General features: G+C 43.5%; 1 protein-coding gene across 1 annotated transcript; it reads left to right on the top strand.

Moving 5' to 3' along the window:
- The first annotated feature begins 5,812 nt into the window (after positions 1 to 5,812).
- On the top strand, positions 5,813 to 15,309 carry TNNI1 (troponin I1, slow skeletal type). Its single transcript, XM_028734627.2, has 6 exons — positions 5,813 to 5,956; positions 7,287 to 7,418; positions 8,461 to 8,550; positions 9,369 to 9,545; positions 11,911 to 12,021; positions 14,700 to 15,309. The coding sequence occupies exons 2-5, from the start codon at positions 7,293 to 7,295 to the stop codon at positions 12,016 to 12,018; spliced, it is 501 nt and encodes a 166-aa protein (XP_028590460.2). The 5' UTR covers positions 5,813 to 5,956; positions 7,287 to 7,292; the 3' UTR covers positions 12,019 to 12,021; positions 14,700 to 15,309.

Here is a 15,309-nt window from a genome sequence, read left to right as displayed (position 1 = left end):
TTTCAATCTCGGAGCACTTTGCAAATACTAGGCAGATAGATTAGCCAGAAGCTTAAGGGCAGGTTTCGGTTGGTGAAGCGTTAGATCTGAAGAGAAATGCTTATGAAAATTCCCCAGAGCAGATGGCAGTGATCAGATTCCCTGATGGAAAAGACATTGCACGAGGGGACTGGGTGCCTAACAGGATCCAATAGGCTCTTGGGGAAATGGGAACTCTGAAAAAACAAACTGACTTTCTCCCACATCAAATTCCAGCTCTCTTGTAGATGACAGGTGCAGAAACGATGCTAATTATTTTTATGTCTCTGTTTGTGGTGAGTGCATCTATAAAAGTCTATGCTCAAGTTGCCTTCTCTGTCTATTTTATTGCGGATACTTACATTTTGTTAACAACATGGTGGTGTCAAACAAATCTGCTGACTCCCAACAGAACTTTGAGAGAACTTTGCCTATGCCAGGGTAATTTGTCTACCAGAAACTAAACTGGAGGAACTGTTTCTGAATGCCATCCATAGTGATACGGAGATCACTGCGACAATTCATTTGAAAGAGCAAAATGATCCAGTCACAGATGTGTATTCCACAAGTTCCATACCTTTCCCCAAGTGACATTTATGGAGCATGAGGCTATCAATAGCTACGAATCACAAGTGGGAAGAATGCTGCCATGCTCAACTCCTGCCAGTGGGTTTCTCACAGACATCTGGTTGGCCACTGTGAGAATAGGATGCTAGACTAGGTGAGCATTGGGTCTGAGATGGGAGGACCTTTCGTATGTTCTTACGAATGGATACCTTATTTGTGGAAGACATGGGCTGCACAGGTAGAAGCCGCTGAGCAAAAAGCAGGCATATATATGAGCCGTCAAAGCTGTGTCAAGCTGTTTAGAGAGTAGGAATGAAAGTGAGGCTTTTGCAGCTGAACAAAAGAAATTCTATGGTCAAAATATGGGTGCAAAATTGTCTTATTGCCAAGTATGCAGCAGTATTAGAAATACTACAATATTCAAAGTCACCTTCAGCCCTATAGTCAAAGGGATCCTGAGAACCATGGGTTTCATTACAATCAAATTCCCCATTTTATATTTACATTCATTTACTTTACATTCATTTAGAATGGTTTCGGATAGGCAGTCATTTTGCCCAAAGCTAGTACGCTGTAGGGAATTTTGAGGCTCTTAAATCTATTATGCTACCTATAGAGTTGCTCAGATGCAGGAAAACTTCAAATAACCTGAGTGTAAACCAGCTTCTTAAGGGAGTGCAAAAGTGAGACCAAAAAATGCATTATGAATTTGAATTGAATTTTTATTTTTTTAAAAAAAGAAATTTGAAATTTGAATGTGGGCATTTATCTAAGACTCATGTATTTTAAGACTTGGATTTTCACATGCTTGATCCCTCTCGGGGAAGTTCCTTATCTTACCCTCCAAAGTATCAGTCAACAGAAATAATTTTGTAAAAATTGAGGGACTGAGAGGGGTTGTGGGTAATTAGCATTCGAGAAGTAGCTACACGCTTGAAGCCAAGTTGCTGAATTGTAGATATGCTTGACATGGCACACCCTCCTGTCTATGGTATTTCTTGCTCCCTTAATTTGAGGCTGACCTCCTGTACATCACAGCTTTGCTAGTATCTCTCTCCATGGCAGCAGAAGGTCCAAAAAAGTAAACAATAGAGGTGTGCTGGCTATCAGAGACGTTCTGGGAGAGTAATGCACCATCTTGAGCAGAAGTCTCTAATTTGATCAGATGCTAGGCTGTCTTGTGTCTACTGCTTCTCCCTGCCTCTTACCCATTTAGATGATTCAGCTTGGAATAGCAGAGGTAGAAAAAATCACCTGGGTTGCCTAGGACCTCATTTTTCTTAGCACCTTGTGTGGGACAGTTGTAATTTTTATTTTTTTTTGCATCTTCAATTAGTGGGCCTCTAATAACTGGTGGAATGATTTTACCAGGAGTTAATTGGAACAAGCCATCCATATAGTCTAAATGCCGTTCCATGGATACACAATATACAGAGTGTGCCCAACCTGATATTTAAAAGGTAGGACCAAATAGGTACAACTAGGTTATGTGAGTCTGTGACTACTCTTTGGATTTGGGGTAGCAGCACCAGGCAGCACCTGTAGGGGGGAAGTATCCTTATCATCTCTAGCCATCTAGAACAGGGAACCCGAACTTTTGGCCCTCCAGATGTTTTGGACTACAATTCCCATCATCCCTGACCACTGGTCCTGTTAGCTAGGGATCATGGGAGTTGTAGGCCAAAACATCTGGAGGGCCGCAGGTTGGGGATGCCTGATCTAGGAAATAGAATAATGAGGTCTGGACCCACCGGCACTCTGCAGTTTTATCATTGGCTTAGCTCCATAAAGTTTTGCAGAAACACTACAAACAAGGTACAGATCTAGTTGAGAATCCTGTTGGACTGGGGGGTTGGACCTTCCATCTCTACAATTCTCTGATTCTAATGTTATCTGTTACCAAGCGATTAAACATTAAATAGACACATTGGAAGCTTAATTGCTGCCTCAACAGATTGTTGTTATTCAAAACCTGCCTTTTCAAAATGCCTGAGGCCGTTTTGCAAGATGGCGTGCGGACACACACACACACTCTTCCACATACAGAAGCTAACTGGACTGACAGATAAATCTTACTTCTACACAGACGATGCAGGTCCACCACCTCATCTGAAGGTGGCAGGGTTAGCTTTGGGGAAGCTGTGTGGCACTCACACTTCTGGTCCACCCCACAGCTAGATGCATCCTACCAGCATCCACCACTTGAGCTGTCCATCTCACTCTGTCTTATGGGTAGGCCCTGGGCCAGTGGTGCCCTGATGGACTCCAGCTACAAAAGCTGAGGCTGCTGAAGAGGCCAGAGGCCACCTTGGTTGTGAGTCCTGGAGAAACTGCTCGCTGCCTTGTAGGCCTTTTTTGCACCTGGACTAGGAGGGTGGGGCCTGGACTGACTCCAGCTACAAAAGCTGAGGCTGCCGAATAGGCTCTTGGGCTGGGGTATTGTTTAGGGGTTTTTGTTCAGGGATTGTTGCTGTTATTGCCATTAATTCTCTGTACCTTTATTACAGATCTTATTATGATATATGTGCAAATTGTTCAACTTGGTTTGGTATTTTGATGTTTTATTTATTGTTTATGACTACTTTTGTTATATAGTCACTATGTATTTTTTCATGTTATAGGCCACCTTGAGCATGGTTTGAACTATGGAATGGCAACATGCAAATAAAATGATGTTTGTATGTATGTAGGGTTGACCCTGAACTTGTGCTCGTGTTCAAAGGTTAGGTTTCAGTTTCATTCTTTATTGCTGATTTTTTTTCTTTCAAATTGTAGGCACACAATTCAATTGCACGATGCCTGAACAGTAAGTAAGATAAACAACAACCATGTCTGCCTGCTGCCACTTGACGTGTCCTCTATTTACATCTAGTTTGAATCTTGTTTCCTGGTTTCCTCTTCTGACTTTGGCCTAAATTAACTCATGCATGACATCTGGCACTTAGAGCGGAACTAGATTTGGGAGACTTGTCCTGAGGAATGCTGCTGAAAAAGATGTCAGTAGGCTTGAAAGAAGCCTTCTATTTTAGCCAAATAGAAGGCTTTTTTCAAGCCTAATTGCCACAAGGGAAGGGCAGTTTGGGGCAACCAAACTGGTGAAGCAATGGTTAATACTTCCCACCCCAGCAGCAGCCTCCAATTGCTCCTTCCCTGCTGCAATGAGAGTGAACGAAATCTTCCATTGGCTTCCATAGGAGGCATTTTTCAAGCCTAATAGTTGTGGGCATAGGAGCCAACTCCTAGGAGCCGTGGGGGCTTCGGCCCCCACAATAAAATATTTGAGGGGGCTGGGCCCCCACAAAGTTGATGGGCATTCCCATTCAAATGGTGTGTCTGCACTGTGTCGTGTGATCGATTATGCAGGGTTGGGGTTTACCTGCCCCCCCCACAATATTTTATTCAATTTGGCACCCCTGGTTGTGGGGTTGGGGGGTGAGCTTCTTGGAGAGCTAAGGAGGGAAGATTTGCTGTTGGCTACCCAGCTGTGCACTCCAAGAAGATGCCCACTGCCCCAAATTTGAGTTGAAAAATGCAGAAATTATTTTCCCAAGCCTAATTGCTAGCAGGGTGTGTGTGTATGCGTGCATGCATATGTGTGTGGGGGTTGCATATGTGTGCAGTTGTGGTATATGGTTGCATACATGTCTGAGGGATGTGCATCAGTGTGGTGTGTGTACATCACAGTTTCTACAGTTTGCACATGTGACCAAGGATCTGCAAAGTTGATAACCCAAGAGAAACATGAACCTGTATCATAGGTTCACCTGTATCATAGTGGGGAAACAAGGAGAGTTGACCAATGGGAGGAAAACAGAACGTGATACAGGGCTGCTGCTTTCAATGGCAATCCTATGACCAGTGCCATATCAAGATTTGCTCTAGTGCAATCCTATGCATGTCAGCTCAGACATAAGCCAGGGCGCACTATCATGTTGCAGTGGGCAATAGTGTCCTCAAACACTGCCTAGTGTGAACTGAGCATGCCTCTAATTTCTCTGCAATGTTCAAAGGTTCTGCTGTAGGTCACATCCTACATTTAAAGCTCACAATATACCACTTCAACAGCCATATATTCTCCAGAAAGGATCATGGGAAATATAGTTATTTAAGGATGTTGGGGATTCGTCAGGACCCTTGATGAATTGCAGTTCCCAGGGTTCTTTGGGGCAGCCATCACTGTTGAAGTGGTATAAGAGTGTTTTAAAGGTTTAGTGTCAAGTCTAACCACAGAGAATATAAAGAGGAAAGTACTGTATTCCCCAAAGGTAGAAAGTCTAAAATAATAGCTATCAGGCATTAGTTTCCAATACTGCCAAATTCAAAATGCCATTGCATGTCAAATACAGTCAGATATCAAGGGTAAGATATGAAATTTTGAACTCAGCGATCATTGGCTGAATAGCAAATATTCAGAGGCTGCCTAGCGAGTTTACTTATAAAAGAGAATTCTGAGTTTTCAGAGCATTAGTAAGACTCACAAACCACTTCTACAAATCAGCCACTAGATGGCAGAGAAAAACCTACACTTCCCAGGCTTAGAGGCAAGGTTCTAAAATGGGATTTGCCAAAGGAATTGTGCCTTTTCTCTTCCCCTTAGGCTGGAGCTAGCCAGTCCATCCAGCCCTTTTGTTTCAGGGATGTCATTGTCCACTACTGGAAGAGTGGCACAGCTCACCCACTGACAACTAATCCATGATCCCACTAGTAGATGTGACCATACAGTGGGGATCTCTAGGTCAGAGAACAGTTGTGGACATCTATGTCAACGTATAAAAGAGGATGCTTCTCTTTTATGGAAAACCCCGTGAGAATGTGCCATGTTTAATTTGGGTCCAAGAACAGCTGAACTGTAGAGAAATACTGTATACCATCTAAATTGCATGTCTAAATGAAAGCAAAACAGCCATATTCCCAGATAAGGTCTTCTCACTAGGGATGGGGGTGGGAATTCAGTTTGATTCGCATTTTGAGGTGAACCTTCCAAATCTACACTTCCCAAAACAATCTGTGACCCAAAACACATCATAGGGAGGGTAGGAAAATCCCAACTTTTTCTGGAAATCTCTGGATTAGTGGGGAGTAGAGGTGTGGTGGGTTTACTTTTCCATACAGTAGCAATTCTATTCTTCTCTTGAGCAGAAGTTTATATTCCTCATATTCATTCTGCTTTCTCCTGTCTTTATTCCTCCAACCAAATGAACTTCTGCAGGGAGGTAAGTGTTGCTGCTGGATTCTTTTTTATTTTTCGGTGCAACTCTGCAACTGATTGCATAATGTATTTGTTTTAAAGTGGTTTTCCTTTATTTACGTATTCTTCTTTCTCCCACAGAGGAAATCCAAAATCACAGCCTCGCGCAAACTCCTTTTGAAGGTGAGTCGGGATGCGATGCCAGATCCTCTCAGAGGTCACTAACAGCTACAGTGCTTTTGTCAAAGTGAGCTGCACACAAGAGAAGCTAGCCTAAGCAAATGTTGGGGATTGTGTAGGAATTCCACCTTGTGCATTGTAGGGGAAGCCTATGAGATGTTTGCATTGACCTATGATAGAACTCACATCTCAGAAAATATGGTAGCACTGATTTTAAAAAAAATATGATGTTTTGATGGATCCCTCTCCTTGTCCTTTTCTTTTATTTAGAACTTGTCTTAATTTTAAAAAATCTCAAAGTGATGTAAAAGCTAGAAATTAAATACAAGACAAAAGAATCTCAAAGCAATGTACAAAACAGAAAACAAATACAGTGGTACCTCGGGTTACATACACTTCAGGTTACATACGCTTCAGGTTACAGACTCTGCTAACCCAGAAATAGTACCTCGGGTTAAGAACTTTGCTTCAGGATGAGAACAGAAATCGTGCTACGGCGACGCGGCAGCAGCAGGAGGCCACATTACCTAAAGTGATGCTTCAGGTTAAGAACAGTTTCAGGTTAAGAACGGACCTCTGGAACGAATTAAGTTCTTAACCTGAGGTACCACTGTACAATACAATAATAATCAAGTAACAACCTATTGAAATAAACATCATACTATTAATTAGTAGCACCCACAAATACTACTACTACTACTAATTTATTTATACCCCGCCCATCTGGCTGGGTTTCCCCAGCCACACTGGGTGGCTCCCAACAGAATATCAATAATAATAAAAATAAAGGGATAAAACACCAAACATTAAAAACTTCCCTAAACAGGGCTGCCTTCAGATGTCTTCTAAAAGTCAGTTGCTTATTTCCTTGACATCTGATGGCAGGGCATTCCACAGGGCGGGTGCCACTACCGGGAAGGCCCTCTGCCTGGTTCCCTGTAAACAAACACACAGTCATCCTTATCCCTCAGTACAAAATCCCAGCCAGTCACTTTGTATGACAAAGGCAGCTGGGCAGACCTCCTGGAATCATAATAAGATGAATCTCCTACTCCACTTCCCACATGGGGTGGGGGAGCTGTGTGCCAATAAGACTCTCCCTCTTAACAGCAGTGAGGAACTTCATCTCATCAGTATTCCGACTGCACAGGCTCTCATCCTGAGCTATAAACATTCAATGCCCTACCGACCATCGCACCAACTACTGCAGCCTCCATACCTTCCAAAATAAACAGGCAGTCAACAGAGCAGGGGAGGGGGGGCGTTGGTGGGGGAAAGAGAAACAAAACCTCAAAGCCTGCAAATTTCAAATGCTTTGACTTCTTTGTCTCAGAGTTTGATGCTGGCTAAAGCTAAAGAACAGTGGGAACAAGAGCAAGTGGACAAACAAGGAGAAAAGGAGAGGTATTTGGCAGAGAGGGTCACACCTCTGCGGACCAGCGGACTTTCGTTTGCCCAACTCCAGGTACTCTCTTGGTTGATGGAGCTGTGTGGAAGTAAAGGTGGCTTCGGAAGACTTGCTGATGTTGTTGAGCATTATGGAGCTCTGATGAGCCATACTAGGAGTTAGGTCTCCAGCTTGTGCTGTATTTTTTTGCCTTTGGACTCAGCTACATTAGTAAAAATAAAACGTTAAAAATGCATTATAACACTGTGACACCAGATGGTGTTGCAGAGCTGAAATTGGAACTCTATGAAATTTTCCACTGTGAGCTTTGAAATGTCCCCCCCCCCCCCCGCAGAGCATTTATAGAGCATTTTTAAAATAACTGTGTAGATGCAACCAGAGGTGGATAAGAAGTCTCTTCCTTCAGACTGGAGATGTTCTTACAGTGGTACCTCGCAAGACGAATGCCTCGCAAGACAAAAAACTCGCTAGACGAAAGGGTTTTTTGTTTTTTGAGCTGCTTTGCAAGACGATTTTCCCTATGGGCTTGCTTCGCAAGACGGAAACGTCTTGCAAGTTTGTTTCCTTTTTCTTAACACCGTTAATACAGTTGCGACTTGACTTCGAGGAGCAACTCATAGAACGCAGTGTGGTAGCCTTTTTTGAGGTTTTTAAAGACTTTGGTGATTTTTGAAGCTTTTCCAAAACTTTCCCGACACCGTGCTTCGCAAGACGAAAAAAATCGCAAGACGACAAAACCCGCGGAACGAATTAATTTCATCTTGCGAGGCACCACTGTATTTAGACTTGAGGTTTGAAGTGCTTAAAGGAACTGTCTCAAGCGGAATATATCAATTTATATGTTTAAACTGAGATGGTTTGTATTGACGGTTGTTGTACTATTAATGTCAGCTGATGTTTTATTTTCATTTTCGTCTGGTTTCTTTTTCCTTCTTTGTCAAATTTGCTGTTGAGAGACTCCCCCCCCCCTTGACAAAAATACATCATATCTTCCAGATAAGAAGGAAAAGGAAATGCCTTCTTGTGTACTAGTTCTATCAAAACTAGTCCTGGAGGAAAATGCCGGCTCACTAGTTTTCCTTTTAACCTCTCTCTCTAGGACCTGTGCAGAGAGCTACATGAGAAGGTGGATGTTGTGGATGAGGAGCGATATGACATTGAAGCAAAATGTAACCACAACATGCGGGAGGTAAGAAAACAAAATGACATACTTACCTGGCAGGGGAGACACCTTGATCATGAAAACAAAATGACATCTGCTGCAATCTTCACAATATAACAGTAAATGTGTATTCTTGTATTCTTGGGCTCAGGACCTGGTTCTTAGGGCAGTTAGGCCTGAGAGAACGGAGGTGGAGATCTCTGGTTTGAACTGAAAATAGGAAAATTCACAACCTCCTGGAACATCTATAATCATTCTGGAATATATATATATATTAATGAAGGCCTTAGGCTGATCTTGTGTTCTAGTTTTTCACCACGCAGAAGCTCTCCTGACATTCTCAGGTTTGCTGTTCCTGGTGCAGGAGCTGCTTAATAAAGCGCACAAAGAAATTGGGAAAAGGAGACCCAGTGTGCTTTTTCTATTTTGTTTGAGCGTGGCAAAAGATTCAGGCGTGAAACTGCCACCAGGAATGCCTCTCTGGAGCCAACTGCATGTTTGCTGCCGGCTCCGCCTCCTATTTATGCAACTGGGGCCGCCTCCCAGCAGAGCTGATTGGTTAACTGAGGTTTGGCGGGAGGCGGGCCAGCCCAACCAGCTGGTGCGCCCCATGTGACACAGGGTGCTGCGCGCAGTCCCGTACAGGGCACCCACAAAGGAAGATGTGAGTGTTCACTGTTAGCACCAGGGGATTCCCAGAGCATCCATACCTACAGCAGAGAAAGATAGTCAGATCACACGAACTCCTTCCTGTTTAGAAAAAAAGGCTTGATCAACTTAACCTTAGGTCTTGCATGCCCATTGATGACTTTATGAGGCTTCTTTTCTGATCTCCTGTTCTGCAGATTAAAGACCTGAAACTGAAGGTGCTTGACCTTCGGGGGAAATTCAAACGTCCTCCCTTGCGGAGGGTCCGTGTCTCTGCTGACGCTATGCTTAGGGCTCTGCTTGGCTCTAAGCACAAAGTATCCATGGACTTGAGAGCCAACCTCAAGTCTGTCAAAAAGGAGGACACCGAGAAGGTCAGTGGTTGCTTCTTAAAGTGATTATGGAGGAAAGGTTTACCTGTGTGGTGACCTTCTTTCAACTGGCCACATGATAACACTATCCTTTGGATATTCCCAACCATCTAAATTGAAGGGAGCAGTTGCTAAAGAAGTCCCACATGGAGCACATTCAAATAGTCCAAACTGGAGGACACCAGAGCATGGAAAACTGAGGCCAGGCTTTCTTAATCTTGACACATGGCTAGACACCTCTGTGGTAGATGGTTTATTTGAGCTGCTAATTATCTGTGGTTTGTACATCTACTCATGCTGACCTTTCTACTATGTCTTGTTTTGACTCGCGGTCAAGACAGTTCATGATTGATTTAGCTGTTTGAAGAGTTGTGCTAAGCACTTTTGAAATAGTTCATTTGTGGCAGCTGTACACATATTGAATGGCTGAAATCATGGATGAAGGCTGCTGAACTCAGGTCTTCCCACACCAAGTGATCCCTATCACGATGGTAACATTTGTAAGCAGCTTTCATGTGAGCTGAAAGTCTTCACACTTTGCTTTTTTTAGGAGGAAAAATCACTCCTTGGGCCAGCATATGGGGATCTGTTTTGAATATTAGCTTTCCCAATATCAGTAGTTAACAGAAACTATTTCATAATAAGTAGAGGAGCTCACTACACATACAGTGTGTTTTGCAAGCTTGCATATGGAGGAAGCAAATTTTAATGTTCTGACTCTTTGTCTTTATTACTCATAAAGTCATTCAGATCTGAAAAAATGTCAGCATGGGGTAAATTCCTGATAAGGAGCTGGCCCAGACACTGGTGTGCCTGCCAAACACTGGCCCAAACTCTGGCACAATGCCATTTAGGCTCAGAAGATGCCTTGAACCTGATACTCAAAGTATCCCATGGTTAACAGAGCATGCTAAGCTCCCTGAACACCAGTGTGGGTCTCTCTTTTCAAACATCTAAGGGTACGGTAGCCATACAAAGTGCCTGTGTGTGTTGCTTCGCAGCCTGAAGGGAGCCTGACATCAGCTTCACCCAACTTGGTAGCCTTCAGATATTCTGGCCTATAGCTCCCATCTCTCCTGACCATTGGCCATGCTGGCTGGGGCTGATGGGAGTTGTAGTCCAATACATCTGGAGGCTATCAGGCTGGGAAAAGCTGGTTTGGATAATGTTTTCTGCATGCACTGGGGCATGTTGGGAAAATGTGGTGGTCATGTTTGTGGTGGTCATGTTTGTGCCTGGCCTCTTTGTTTTATGTGGATATTATCAGGCTACCTCACAGGGTGTAGCCCTCATAAGGCAGATTACAGATAACCATAAGATATATAATGCACAATGAAACAACAACCAACTTAAAACAATGAAAACCTTAGCAAAACAATGATTAAAACACCAACTTAAAACTCCATGTTTGGCTGTGGTTATATTTGGCCAGCTTGATATTATTGGCTTCCACCTTAAGAGGGCAAAACTCAGGATTAGACTTTCTGAACGTCTGTACAAACACATTTTATACAGCATGCAAACCTTTAATGGCAATGTCTGCTCATGATGGGTTGGCAGTGGGCAAGGAGGAGGCATAGTCCTCATAGAGTTGAGTATGTGTGAATTTCATTCATTCAAAAGTTCATTTGCACTGGCCAATTTGGACAACTTCCTCTTCCAGTTGTTGGCGAAAGGCAAGATGTTATAATGCAGAATGCAAAGTCCCAACTCACAGCCTTTAAAAATTCTGCCTCATCTTTCCCCTCTGAATTCTGAGATGCCATGGGCACTGCCCACCCACTTTCACCTTCACCTTCACCTTCACCTTCACAGCCATGAGGACTAGAAACTTTGAAATGAGTTCTCAAGATGCCAAAGTCCGTGCACCATACTGCACTTAATTGGTGGTTAAGGTGGGATCACACAATACACATACAGCTCTGGTGCTCTGAATTCACCCTTACTATTCTGTTCTCAGGGGACACGGGTGGCGCTGTGGGTAAAACCTCAGCGCCTAGGACTTGCCGATCGTCAGGTCGGCGGTTCGAATCCCCGCGGCGGGGTGCGCTCCTGTCATTCGGTCCCAGCGCCTGCCAACCTAGCAGTTCGAAAGCACCTCCAGGTGCAAGTAGATAAATAGGGACCGCTTACCAGCGGGAAGGTAAACGGCGTTCCGTGTGCTGCGCTGGCTCGCCAGATGCAGCTTGTCACGCTGGCCATGTGACCCGGAAGTGTCTGCGGACAGCGCTGGCTCCCGGCCTATAGAGTGAGATGAGCGCACAACCCTAGAGTCTGGCAAGACTGGCCCGTACGGGCAGGGGTACCTTTACCTTTACCTTTATTCTGTTCTCATGGTACTAAGGTAAGCTTCCTGGTTTCTTTACAGGAGCGTCCTGTAGAAGTGGGTGACTGGCGTAAGAATGTGGAGGCCATGTCAGGAATGGAAGGCAGGAAGAAAATGTTCGATGCTGCCAAAGCTCCAACAGGACAGTGAGAAGTATGACAGTCTTAATTTACTCCTATATATTTAGTTTCCTGTCCACAACAATTTTGCTATCATTGGTAAAGGGTTCCAGTCTCAGCATCATTACGAATCCTGACTGATACTTCCTTGAATGCAGAAGCCACTCAATGGGCAACGTTGGGCAATTGAACCATTGTATCATGGAGACACAAGCAGCACCATTTTCCTGGCTCCGTTGAGTACAATTCAATAGTGGAAGTTTAGGCTGTGCCTTCTTTCTTTCTTTCTTTCTTTCTTTCTTTCTTTCTTTCTTTCTTTCTTTCTTTCTTTCTTTCTTTCCTCTTTAATAACTACTGCCTGTTTATGTAAAACAGGTTCAAACTTATTTGGGGGGCACACACTAGATAATATATGTCAGGGATAGGGTACCTGTAGCCTGCCAGGTAGGGCTCGATTACAACTCCCATAATCCCTGAATAGGGTTGGAAGGATCTGTAAATTTTGTTTCTTTTGGGTTCTTCCACATTTCTGCAGAAAACTGCATTTAAAAAAAAAATCCTCCAGAAGCCGCTTCCGCATTTTAGTGAGAACTTCTATAAAATTCCAATAAAAACATTTTGCATGCAGTTTTGATTAATGTACATATTTTGCAGTTTTGATTAATGTATACATTTTGCAAACAGTTTCTCCTAATATAGTGTATTTTTGTATGTTATTTTCACTGTTCATTGTCATGCACATTTCCCCCTAACATATACATTTTTGTTTGGTCGGAGAACTGCACTGCAAAAGCCAAATAAGTGTGGATTTTGGAGGAAGGCTGTGTTTCCGTTCTCAAAACTGTTTCAGAGAGTGTGAATTGATAAATTTGGCTTTCAGTGTGAAGTGAATCAAATTTCCTCCCCATCCCTATCCCTGACCATTGGCCATGCTGACTACAGATTATGGGAGTTGGGAGTCCAACAACTTCTTGAGGGTGTTCATCACAGATTCCCCATTGCAGATCTACAAGCTGCTTTGCATCTCACAACAATAATAAAAAATATAGTGGAAGCTTCACAGCTTTGGAAACAGGAGGTATGATACCTGCCACAATGTTTACAAGCCTGAACATGAAAGTGCCCTATTAAGATGCCAACTGGGACTCAGAAAGTTGACTTGCTGATAGACTTATGGACATACCAATCAGGGCACTGAATCGTTGTCTCTGAGATAATGACGGGAAACAACTTTTGAATCTCTGAATATATCTGTCCAGACACAAAGCTTTTTAATTATTTCATATTTTCTGCATGCCATTCAGTGTCAGAAACAGTGATCCAAACCTCACTGAGCTGCATTAGAACCAGTCAGAGTCAGCTGGCTTCCTAACCAGTTCCACAAAACAGGAATGGTGCTCACTGCTACATCCTCTTTTCCTACATATATTGTTGGGCTCCGACTTCCATCATCCCTGGCTAGTATGGCCAAAGGTCAGTGATGATGATAGCTGGAGGGCACCACATTGGCTACCCCTGCCTTAGAGACTGTACTGGAGGTTGTTGTACGATTCAGGATCAAGTCCTGAAAATCATCTGTATCACCAGTCCAGCAGTCGCTTCTCTTTATACAATGTAGAAAGCTATCACTGCACCACATGCTCAGCTCTCATTCCTAGACTAAAGATGTGGAAGAGGAAACAGGATGAAGGCTGGCAAATGAAGAAAACCAGTGTGGACTGCAAAAAGAAGCCTGAATACTTAATCTGACCACATTCTCCTCATGTCCCACCATCTTCCAAAGCCTTTATGTTGAATTCTGATTTTTGTGAGAAGGGATATATAGCCGCCAGATCATACTTAAGGCGGGGAAAATATTCCATTCTCATTCAGCTAAAACCTGGCTGGTGAGATGACTGTGTGTAACCCAACTATCATTCCTCCTATCCACTTCCTGCTGCTGCCCCTTCCAGTAGGTTCCTGTTGGTCCAGATTTGTCTTTCCTTTTATTTAAAGCATTTTACCCCACTCTTCATCCAAAAAGCATCCCAAAGGAGCTTACAAGATCAGTAGCAAGACAGTCCTTTCCTACAGGCTTACAAGCTAAAAGACATGGCACAAAAGGGAAAAAAGGATGGGCAGGAAGGGGCAACACTTAGGACCAGCTGGGATTGAAACAGTTAAGGTAGCCTGATGGAATGAGCACTAGTTAGCCTACTGTTGTTGTTATTGTTGTTTTAGTTCCTCACAGTTGGAGTCATCACATGATGCTCTTGGTGCAGACAGACATGTAATACAGTGCCAAGTGATGGGATCCAGTGACACATTGCCTGTATAAATGCACTCAGTCATTAAAAATTTGGCACAAGAAGAGCAGAAATTCTGCTGTCAGAGTTGACAATAACACATTATAGTTTGCACCTGGGTGGTACAGCAGTGCAGAAAGCAGTGGCCATAGAAAGCGTGGGTGTAATGATCGTTATTCCTTAGTCTTTGGTCCTCACTCAGCAGTCACCTAGTGTTGGCTACTTAGTCCAACCATGATGGGCATTTTATTTTATTTTATTTTATTGTTACTGTACTAAGTTATTTTATTTTGCTTGGAATGTTTGTTATTAAACACTGCTGTTTGTGCAAAGGACAGGCTTCAAGGATCGCGACAGTGTCTGTGTGATCACTGTAAGTGAGGCCAACTCCAGTTTAACTGAACAATTGCTTTCCATTCTTTTCCAGGGCCTGCATGGAAAGATGAAGATCCTGTCCCACAGTGCCTGCACCTCTTTCTTTCCTCCCCCCTGCCCCGTGCTCCCTCGTCTTGCCTCATCTTCCTGCATTAGCTGTAGAGTCGCTGCATGTACAGACATTATTAAAAGATCACTATGACTTTGCACTCTCAGCCCTTCATGAGCCCATCAGGCTTCCTGTGGAAGCACCCAGCATCTTGCTAGCATGAGTTCTGATTACTATTGCAATGATCTTGCACTGCAGTCTTCCCTCCAAGGCCATATCCTTGGCACTTTGCATTCTATTAGGGGCAGAGGGAGAGGCATGCCAGGTCTAAGATTATGAATCTGTAAAGTGCAAAAGGAAAGCGGATCCTGTATCATAGATGATCATCCTGCACAAATCTTTTGACCATACAGAGGGCTGTATTGATGCTATAACTTACTGACTGAATGCTGTTAATGTCATTGCTAGCGAAGCTTTGGTGCTCTGTCTTTCTCAGTCAAAAAGTCCCCTTGTCCCTCCATGCTGATTCTTCTGATACATGCAGTTTGGGGGGATGCAAACATTGTTTCTCTCTGTACATTAAAAACAACAACACAGCAGCACTGAGAACGAA

This window comes from Podarcis muralis, chromosome 5, assembly GCF_964188315.1.
Source record: "Podarcis muralis chromosome 5, rPodMur119.hap1.1, whole genome shotgun sequence".
NCBI classification, from domain to species: Eukaryota; Metazoa; Chordata; class Lepidosauria; order Squamata; family Lacertidae; genus Podarcis; species Podarcis muralis.
Note: the sequence above shows the minus strand (reverse complement) of the source record. Positions and strands in the feature narration are given on the sequence as shown.

Coding starts and splice junctions, on each gene's coding strand:
- TNNI1 (XM_028734627.2), top strand. CDS start 7,293: ATGCTGGCTAAAGCTAAAGAACAGTGGGAACAAGAGCAAGTGGACAAA. Junction 7,419..8,460: donor TTTCGTTTGCCCAACTCCAG/GTACTCTCTTGG, acceptor CTCTCTCTCTAG/GACCTGTGCAGAGAGCTACA. Junction 8,551..9,368: donor GTAACCACAACATGCGGGAG/GTAAGAAAACAA, acceptor CCTGTTCTGCAG/ATTAAAGACCTGAAACTGAA.